This window comes from Natator depressus, chromosome 1 (assembly GCF_965152275.1).
Source record: "Natator depressus isolate rNatDep1 chromosome 1, rNatDep2.hap1, whole genome shotgun sequence".
Taxonomy (NCBI): Eukaryota; Metazoa; Chordata; order Testudines; family Cheloniidae; genus Natator; species Natator depressus.
This window is the reverse complement of record NC_134234.1, coordinates 291419191-291429870: the sequence shown is the minus strand read 5'-3', so window position 1 is coordinate 291429870 and position 10680 is coordinate 291419191. Positions and strand designations below refer to the sequence as shown.

Sequence of the window (10680 nt, the reverse complement as noted above, 5' to 3'; positions counted from 1 at the left end):
TTTGCGCATCACAGAAACTAATTTGTCCATTGCCGACCAATCTGAGGGCTGAGCCCTTTTCCTGCAGTGAATCTCCAAATGGGTCACCGGGTGCATCCCCGAATGCCACACACAATTCAAAATACCCCTGCCTGATGGAATGCCAGTGCACTCTGCCTGCCTCACGGATGTCTCGTGGCAAGACATCTGTCATGCAGCAACCTGGTGTTCCGTCCGCATGTTCACGACCCCCTACACCATCGCACAAGTAGCAGCTATGGACACTGCTGTAAGCTAAACTGTACCACAGACCTCACTTCCTATTGCATCCTCTCACTAACCCTTGCTTGCTAATCACCCACATATAGAATACATATACAGACCATCACTCGACAATGAAGAGGGGGTTACTTACCAGTAACTGGCGGTTCTTCAAAATGCCTGGTCCCTATTTGTATTCCAATACCTGCCCTCCATCCCCTTTTCTGTGCAGTCCTGGATGCAGCAGTAAAAACAGGACACTAGAGAGGCATTGCCCTGCCTGACCTATTACACCCTCTTCTGTGAGTGCAAAGGGCTACACTAGGCACATTGGGGTCAACAGACACTGCTAAGAAACACTTCTGGACTCAGGTGCAGGGCAGACATGCACACCCCCACATGGAATACAAATAGGGACCACAGGTGTCCAAGTACTTCCAGTTACAGATAAGTAGCCTCTTCAGCCTGTGTATTTGTTCCTGCTTTGTTCTCCCTGAACCTTGACATAGTTCACCCCAATGAGGTGGGTTCTCTACCCCTTATTGCCAGGTGTCATAATGCTAGGGTGAAACAAACTTTCTATGTTTCTCCTATTCATGCACATATTTGCTTATACAAAAAAGCTTTTGTACAGCCAAATGTAGTAACAAGGCACCTTATTACTGCACTTATGTATACATAACTAAAATATGCATGCATAAAATGAGCAAGTATAAAACTAGAGCTGAGGGTGGCTGAAAAATTTTGCCTTACACTCTTAGGGGCAGGAAATATGAAGAGGTCAATCTTTAAAAAAATATTCATGTTCTTATAGAGGAACTAGACAACATTGCCTTCAGTGCATGTAAGCCTTTCTCTGCAAGCAGAAATCCTTTGCATAAGTCTCCAGAGTGTTGTGACATGAACCCTGAATCAAAGAGGCAAGAAAACGCTTCAGGAGTTGCTGAGTTGTAATAAAGGCTATTGTGCCAGACCAGAATCCCTTGGACTATGGGTAAAGCAGCTTCTAGGGCAGGCTTAAGGAATGTTTTCATCCCTTAAATCTGTAAAGATGCCACTTGAAGTTCAGGTCACATGTTGCTCCACTCTGCCCTTGATTGGGGAGCCAAGTTGGGATACCCCGTTTCAGGAGAGCAGTTGACCAGGCTTCAAGCACTTGGCTTTCCTCTGTGGGGTTGTTCTTGTTGGTCCATCTCCACATGAGCTCCATAAAGATGGCTCTGGATGAGGGAAAAGTGTTTACTCACCTGTAATTGGAGTTTGCCCAGGTATGTTGCCTGTGCAGAGTCACACTCATCCAGGCTTCTTTCCTCCCTTTTTAAAGGCCTCAGCTGGTATTTCAGCAGCAGAAAGGAACTAAAGGTGGCTGTGGAAAGGGTCTATCACTGCACTGAACAGTTGGATTCCCAAGAGAGGATGCATGACCCTGCTGCTTATTGCGTTACACAAGAAAGTTAAACTGGTTTAACTAAGGGCTTTAAATGCTACAGCAGCATACTTGTTCCACTGTAGCACTTCATTGTAGACACTACCAACGACAACAGGTGGGGTTTTCCTAACAATGTAGGTAATCTACCTCCTCGAGAGGCGATAGCTAGAGTGATGGAAGAATTCTTGTTGACCTAGCACTGTCTACACTGGGGGTTGGATTGTCTTAACTACAGATTTCGGGTGGTGTGGATTTTTCACTCCTGAGCCACACAGTTATGCCAACTTAATTTTATAGTTTAGACCAGGCTCTCAGATGCAATTTGAAACAAAGCTTATTACTGAATTAAGAGCCATTTGCCTGATTTAACTAGATTTTAAAGATGTGATTTAAAACCAATGAAATCTTCTAAGTAGGCATTTATTTTAGTTTCAATGCTGTCGTTAAAACCTGTTTCTACTCAACGTTTTCACAGGGTTTGCCCTGGGTAAAACAGACTCACATTAAACCAACTTTGTGTAGACAAGGCCCTTGTCTTAATTTTCTTGGAACTACAGTTGGAGAATCTAAGCTAGATATTAAAGATTGACTGGCATTGGGGAGGCATAATGGTTATAATTAAGGCACAAAACTAGGAATCAGAAAGTCAGGCTGTTTCCAGCTTTGCTACAGGCTTTCTTGTGTGCTCTTGGGCTAGTTAACTGTATATTTAATCTGTACAACAGCTTCCTGTAAAAACATAAAATACTGAGGTTAAATTCATTAGTTTAAATAGAAGACTAAGGTTTTTTTTTCTTTTACAGGAGTGCATATTTCTCCTAGTTACTTCAGAGCGTTTTTCCATCCTGGATCCTCTACTTTCCAGCTAGATAGATCATCTTGAATGGCCACCCCTTTTCCTAACGTTACAGCTCCAGTGTGACTCACTGCATTTACAACAGTCGCCTGTCAAAGTCTAATGGACTGTAACTTCATATCCTGCAGCAGTAGCTTACACAGCTCTTCTAGCAGTTTCTCAGCTAGAATTAGTGGCTCTTAACCTGTGGTCCATGGAGTCCTTCAGGAGAGGCCACAGAATAAAGCCTGAATAGGAAACAGAGGGCTTAAGGTTTCTTCAACAGTAAAGCCTTGGTCACATAGTCAAGGCAACTGCATGCCCTCCTACAGTGCCCTCATTTGAAAGTACCTCTGCTAAACTGCCCCCTACCAAGGCCACTTTTACACTAGAAAAAGTATCAAAAAGTAGTAGAGTGAAACCTGGCCTTGCTAAAGTAAATGTAAAAACTCCTGAGTCAAGATTTCACCTCTTATACAGACACGGCAGGTTTGTAGTTTTAATGGGTCAGGTGCCCCTTGCTGGCCACCTACCAGACCGCTGTGAGGGGAAATCAAGCCTCTGGTTCCCTAAGGGAGTCCACCCACTACCTCAATCTTGGGGGTCGTAGGCACACAACTCAGCATGCAGACCTGCAGTCTAACACACCCTTCTAAGAGCTGGAACCTACTGTCCAGCTGCGGGGCCCCTCTGGGCACAAAGATGACCCTTTAGACTCCTCTGTACTTAAACACACCCTTTCCCAGAACGTAACCTGAAAGGTGTGAAACCTTCTTTTTATAGTTAGACTCTGGGCAAAAACACTTCACCACTTGTGCATGTCTCCCAAAAGTTAAACACAACGGCTCATTTACCTAATCATTATAAAGCACAATTAAGTACAGCTTTACAGAAAAAAAACCATCCTAACTGGAGAGAGTTAGGGATTACAGAGAAGGCAAACACAGCAGCATAATTTCTATTTAGTTTTATATGCCTACAAAACAGCAATTCATTTCAGAACTCTCCTGTGACAGACTGTGGTGGGAGATTTAGCCATTTAAATGAAACCTTCTGAGCCAGTACAGTTTAAGACCAAAGACACATTACTTGAAGTTTAGTCAAAAGAATTTATTAGAAAAGATTATGCACTACATAAAACTATTTTTAGAATATTATTTCAGTAGACAGCACTCCAGCCTTAAACACCACAGCATAGACTTTACCCAGCCACTGTGCTCCTGAAGATACATCTTTAGGATGAGACATTCAAGCAGCATGCACAGTGAAACCATTTGAAGGAGTGTGGGGAAACTCCTTGTGATTTGCCTAAATTCACAAAATGTGTAACAATTTAATAAATTTTCTCAAGGCAATTTAGAAAAGATGAATTTGTCTTCTCAACCTTCTCAGCATCAACTGGGCCCAGAGCTCCTGCTGCCACTTTGTATTTTGCATTAGTGCATGTTGGGAAATCCCAACAACTAGGGGTTAACACAGAGTTTCAATAAATATCAACAGGAACACAGCTTTAATACTAGTCGTTTAACAAAAAGGTGTTCACAAAGTTAAAGCACATGCCTTCTCATGCAGTCATATTAAAGTAGACCTTGCTGATTTTTCTGGAAAAATATAGGATAGTCTATGTATTAAGGCAATGCATTTTTAATTTAAACACATCCATTTTAATGGACTGCATATTTTCTGATAAATTCTTAAATATCTCAGTTGTAAAAAATAAGGTTTACTGATCACATTCTAATCTACCAGATACTCTTCATTAGGATTTGAAATACAGTGGAGCATCACTATAATAATCACTGCCCCAATAAGAATGTGGTAGTAAGTGGCATCTTGTCTTCCAGACAGGAGCTGTGGAAACAAAAATTAACAAATCCTCCCTTCCCGCCCACAACATGTTGAAAGCAACCATCCCTCCAGCTCTTCACCTCCTACTTCCCTTCAAAAGGACAATTACCTATTTCCTAAAAGGAGCATTATAGTGAGGCTCAACTGTATAGAGTAAAAAGATATAAAAATCATTAAACTCCAAAAATTCACCAGAGGAGGAAAATGCAATAAAAGTAAGTACGCATGGCGTGATTAACCAGGATAGACATAGCAATTTGCTACAAGATTTGTCAAAAAGTGCTAACCAATTTTAGCTTAAAATAGATTGAGAGTTCATACAAATTGCTACAACTGTCTAAAACTGAATCATTTTTGAAAGATCTAAAACATGGCTTGATTGTAGAAAATGTATTATACCATCAGTCTCCAATTTACATAAGATTTTGATTTAGGCACACAAAAATAAATATAGCAAGTCAAATGCTTCAGTAAGTCTGCAGAAAGTTAAAAACAAGTGATCAACTGTTTTGTGACAGCATTTAGTTACACACGTCTATATCCCTTATTTTATCTTTCATCTCATGGAAGGGAATGGACAAGCATTTGAAAGTCCCCTATCAAAGACGGCTATGTGGATGGTAACATGCCAGAAGGTAAATTACACCACATTGCAGGGACTAAGTGTCAGCATGGCACATTCACACTGTTGAGACCTTTAGTTGGAGCACAAAGGTCCTGGGCTCACAAACAACAGTATCACCAGAGTGCAGTACTGAGGGACTCACACTGCATTTGTTAATGCTGCCCTTCAAAAGGAAAAGGAAAGCAAGGTCCTGTCTACCGCACCCCTAGTCACTGTCCCGATGAAAGTCAGAAGGAGCTGAATAGGTGCTCTTTCCATAGAGCCGGTAAAAATCTCAAGGTCCTGGCAAACATACCCTCTCAGTTTAAAGCAGGTTCTAATCAACATTGCAAGCATTCCGGTAACACACTTAATGGCTCCCACATTTACCTTTAGAATGACCGGACTATCTGTACCTAACTCTTTATTGCAAAGTGTTTTGGGAAATATGAAAGCTACCATATGTGACTACATTTTGTATGCCACCTAGGATACCTGTGTGCAGTTTTAGTGACAAGTTCAGTGGTCTATGCTGTATTCCCTTGAAAACGATAGTTCATGTTAATAAAATACCTCACAACTAAAACTGGCACAACTGGCAACCTCTGGTCATTAGAGACCCTAGTATGACTTAATACAGAAGTCCGTCTTGTTCACTATAGTTGAAGAGTTATAGAAACCCAGTGCTTATATTCCTGAATATCCAACCCTACAGAGTGATAATTTCCTAGGTCCTTTTACCAGATGAGGGAAGAATTAGATACGTACTGTGGTTGCTTGAACCATACCTCTTGGAACTGAATGAAGCCTTCAGTTAATTTCCATAAGAATTAAGCAGATTCGTCCCAACATCTTAAAACAAAAGTCACAAAACAAAAACAAGCAGCATAACCTTTATTTGGTGTTACAATAGAATTACAGCGCCCATGCTATTGGACACTGAATCTTACTGTTTATGTTTAATTTTTCTTTTGTGTGTATCTGAACAGTTCTTCTGTTCAGACATAGCCATGTGTTTTTTTTTTTTTTTTTAATATATATACACACACTGACCCCTGCAATCAATCTGTCCAGTTAACACTAGAAATATTTGTCAGGGGAATACATTATCTTTATTATAATTAGGGGAAATCAAAGAGAAAAATCTTACTTTAATATCTTTAACCTGACTGATTACATGTACTGTACATACCTGTTCCAAAAGCAATGTACTCAGAAGTTTCTAATTTTACGCACTTCATTATTCAAGTCAAAATGCTGTACATCTGCTAGTACCCACCCTCCTTTACACCTTTTATTTTCTTTTAAGCATCATTTTTTGAAAAGGGATAAAGAAGTTGCAGTTAGATCTATATTTATTTAGAACAAAACATATACTACATTGAAAAATAATTTTATCAAAACCAGATTCCAATCAATTGTATAATCTTCAGTTAATGGTTCATGTTGAAATTGCACTTTGCAGATTAATCTTGATCATGTTTTCAGTTCTTTTTCATTTTACTCTCTCTTTCTTTCAGCAGAGACTGCTTCCTCTGGATTTTTCTTCCGTGAATGTTTGTATTTGTCTACATATGCTTTCACTAGATTCGCCACTTTTGCAGAATTGACTTCTCCACTCTTGCTATGACAAACCTACAACAGGAAACATATGTATCACACACACCATTGTCAATGCTTCACAGCTGTCAGTAAAGAGTCACTCACAGATAAATAATGCTTACTTTCACCAAGATGGGCAAAACTTAAATCAGGAAGGCTGTTTTATTAATTTAATAAGGCAAGATCTACCTACTCGCCACTGTTATAATTTTTTGTCTATGGAATGAACAAATGTACCTGATGTTGCAAGGTGCTGAGCACCCTCAACTCATCACCCTTTTTCCAATATTGCTGGGGGGTGGGAGGAGGGCAGAATCAATTAAAATATTAATGTATGTATAATTTTTAGACTATTAAAAAGTCATTCCTGTATACAACTTACTTTATCTACTGCTTTCCGCACAATCTCTTTATACTCCTCCTTGGTAATATCTTTATTCTGGTAGAAAGGTTTAATAGCCAGTTTTACCTCTTGTGCTGCTTTTTCTTGAATTAATAATTTCTGTCAAAAGAAAAAGACCTGATTTTTAGGTAAGTATGTGTGAAATTTTTTTTTTTTAAAACATGAAAAGATTATTTCAAGTTAATTCTAACAATCAAAGTAAGAAAGGCTTTGCAGACTGAAAGTTTCTCTTAAACTAATGCTGTCGGAACCAGGGCCAAAGTTCTGCTCTAATATTTGAACACACAACCAGCTTCAACAGGTGTCAATGAGAACCACACATACCTATCTGGAGCAGAATGTGGCCCTACTAATTAATTACACTTTAAAATATTTTAAAGTACTTACAGAAGTGCAGCTCTAAAAGTATTAATATTTTATTAGATAAAAAATTAAGTTAATTTGCTAGTTTCTTGTAGTTATACAGTTTCCATGGAAGTTTAAGGATGACAGCAATAAGTATCCCATACATTAAAAAGGAGGTCGACACATCTGTTCTCTAATTTTTAACACTGTAGAATTATATATATTGCTCTCAACTCTGAACTTGCCTGGTCTTTCTTCGAGCTATCTGCGCTGGCCTCCACCGTAACACTTACTTTGCCTTCTGCAAATTTTACAGCAGCATTAGAGGTTTTGATGTGACTTGATGATGTTGCATTACCAGAACTTGGTCCCTGAACTGTTCCCACATTTCCCAGGACTGCTGTTGGAGCAGGCAAGAGTGGTGCACTCATGTTATTACTTACATGAGGAGCACTAGGAATACCCTGTTTTAAAAAGTTACCAGCAGTTAATACATTATTCTTCAGATATTCAATAACTGTTACTTTCTAGAACTCTCAGCAAGCGTAATAAATGCACGAATACCACAGGTACTTGGGTTTAGCAGCTAATTTCTACATCAGCTGTTGCTATAGCAGTCAGCCACTTTTATATAAACATTAACACACATAAGAACAAAAACAGTTAATGAAAGCCTGAACAAAATAAATGCACCTTACATCATATCATTAAAGTTGCTAGACCCTGGCTCTGGTGGACTTCTACCTACTGGGAAAGAATTCCCAAGAATGGTGCTACAAATGGAAATGGACATGTTCAAATTTAAGTTCTGAAGGCAGGTACTTCCCAGACACTTTTGGCTCTCATAGCCAGGTACAGGAATGTGTCTGTTAGGTAAATCAGTTCCTAGACCCCAACACATTGAAATGCATACACAAAAAGGAGAGCTTAAGCAAGTGCTTGAGCTTAGGTGACAGAATGTTTGTCCATATGTCTTAGAAGGTTTGCTTCTGTGTTTCGCAAGAGATGGAGCTTCTTGTGAACCTCAAGGGTAGCCATAGCTAGCGCTCAGTCAAGACGAGAAGAGATCAAATGACCACTGAAGTCTACACCCGGGGAAAAGCCATTCTGAGATATCAGCAAAAGGCACAATGGACCATTGCTGCTTCCTTGGAATCAGGGAATAACAATGGTGCCAACAGCTCCTATTGGTGCAAATGCTGCCTCTTGCCTGCTGCTCCAAACACTTCTCCCTACAAGCATCACTTATGTATTAGGCAGGTTGAGTCACAGCCCGTTTATATTTATCCAGATTAGGCAGTAGTGAAACTAGAATTTGAGTTCAAATGAAAAGGAGATACAGAGCTGGATATCAACATTACAATGACAAGAAGTCAGTTAAAACAATCCTTAACCTTCCTTAGCGGTTTCCAGTTTTTCCTTCCTATTCAGTGTTTATAAGAATGTTGCAGGACTCACACAAGGACAAGTAACTGTGTGACACTACCCTCAAAGACCTCTTTAAAGAAGGAGCAAATCTATTAGAGAGGTATTCCCAAAAGACCCTTCAGGCAACTCAGGCAACAGCGTAGACACTTCCTACATTGACAGAAGGGGTTTTTCTATCAACATATTTAATCCATTTCTCCAAAAGGCAATAGCTAGGCTGATGGAAGAATTCAGTCAACATTGTTGCACCTACACTGGGGGTTAAATCAACCTAACTGTGGTGATTGGGTGCAACATTTTCACAACCCTGAGCCACATAGCTAGGCTGGTCTAATTTAAATGTAGACCAGGCCTCAGTCTCTCATAGTCAATGGCATTACAAGCTGCTAACAGATTCAGGACTCAGCACAGACACCATTCCATAGTGAGAGAGAGGGGCAGCACGCAGACATCAGTAGAGTCTCAGTTCCTCAGCATACTTTGGAGCAACACATTTTACTAAATATGTTGGCTTTACAGTCATATTTATTGAGTCACTGGACAATTCCATTAGTGAAGGGTTCACAGAAACACTTCAGCTCTCTCATGCTTCTGGAATTAGAATATTTAATTTCCCAATGTAAAAATCTAGTTTTAAATTGTTTCAGACAGCAGACCTAAACCAAATTAAAATGCAGGCTGATTGCCTGTTATACTAGTATTTTACCATTGTGTCTGCAAAACATTTGAAATATGTCATGTTCATTCATATAAGTCAGTATTTCCTATGGTTGTTCCCATTTGTTTATGTGATGTTGAGGTTGTGAATATTAATGACTGACAGCAATGGAAAAGGAACATCTCCTAGAACAGTTTCCCAACCTAGGATGCAGAGGAAAGGATGCCAGATTAGTTTGGGGTCACAGGCCAAGGCTGAGGATCAGCACAGATGAGAAAATCTGCAGGACCCCAGATCCACTTCCACACACTGCAAATGTGCTGCTGTGTGTTCTAGTAATGTGTTAGGTAACCTCTTGAAAGGCACCCATTGTTCCTCAGCATTCCTGTGTGGCTCCTAATGTCATGACTGGCTGTGGGAGAAGCTCACATGTACAGAGCTGAAGGCTAAGGCAACAGCCCACCAGCCCAAACGTCACTTCTCTGGAGCACCACAGGAACTACCAACTTTGTGAGGCACAAAGAGATACCCCACTATCTCCAGCAGAACTGAGACTTCTGATGACTGGAGAAATGGGGTAGGGACTACAGCATCAAAGGGGAGGGACAGAGACTATACAAAATAGGTAAAAAAGCCAAAATAAAAAAAGTAAAAATGATTAGAAGGAAACAAGGATGAAGACATGGAAAAAAAAGGCGAGTGGAAAAGAAAAACAGACACAAGCAACGGCATAAGGAAATGGTGCAAGGGGACATTATAGGGGTGACCCTGTGCTGATCCACCCCAAGAGAGGGCTCCAACAGAAAGGCTGGGAACCACTGATTTAGAGGACTGTTAAATGAGACAACAAAAGCTTCCTCATACTACAAAATATATAAGCTTTCCCAGAGGATAAAGCCATCACTCTGCTGAAATGGGAAGAATATTCAAAATAATTTAGTATCCAATTTCTAAAAACTAATAGAATTGAAATCTCTTGTGCGTACACACAATTTGATAGTGGACAAACTATGAGAAAACTATGCAACATTCCATTCTTGGTTGACATCTCTGGGTGCTACAGAACTATAAATAAAGAGTAAAAATTGTGTATTCTGACAAACGTTTTTAAGTGGTTTCAGAGCCAATCCATTTCGCCATAAATACTTCACTATCACCTTTTTTCAGGGGGAGGAAGAACTGTTACTATATATTTGACAAGTTTTATAGTATTTTAATACAAGATACTCTTGATAGATGTAACACTGCTTAACTATGTTTTATGGCTATATTGCTTAGACCTTGATTT

General features: G+C 39.8%; 1 protein-coding gene across 3 annotated transcripts in view; it reads right to left on the bottom strand.

Moving 5' to 3' along the window:
* Positions 1-3682: 3682 nt before the first annotated feature.
* SCAF11 (SR-related CTD associated factor 11) overlaps positions 3683-10680 on the bottom strand; it is a 66632-nt gene continuing 59634 nt past the window's right edge. For 2 of the 3 annotated variants that reach the window (XM_074942166.1, XM_074942167.1), the window contains exons 14-16: positions 7552-7770; positions 6941-7060; positions 3683-6591 (exon numbers count right to left, since the gene is read on the bottom strand). In XM_074942166.1, the coding sequence (XP_074798267.1) occupies positions 6457-6591; positions 6941-7060; positions 7552-7770 (474 nt within the window). In that variant the 3' untranslated portion in view covers positions 3683-6456. The remainder of the gene's footprint in view (positions 6592-6940; positions 7061-7551; positions 7771-10680) is intronic. The other variant, XM_074942168.1, reaches the window with a different exon arrangement.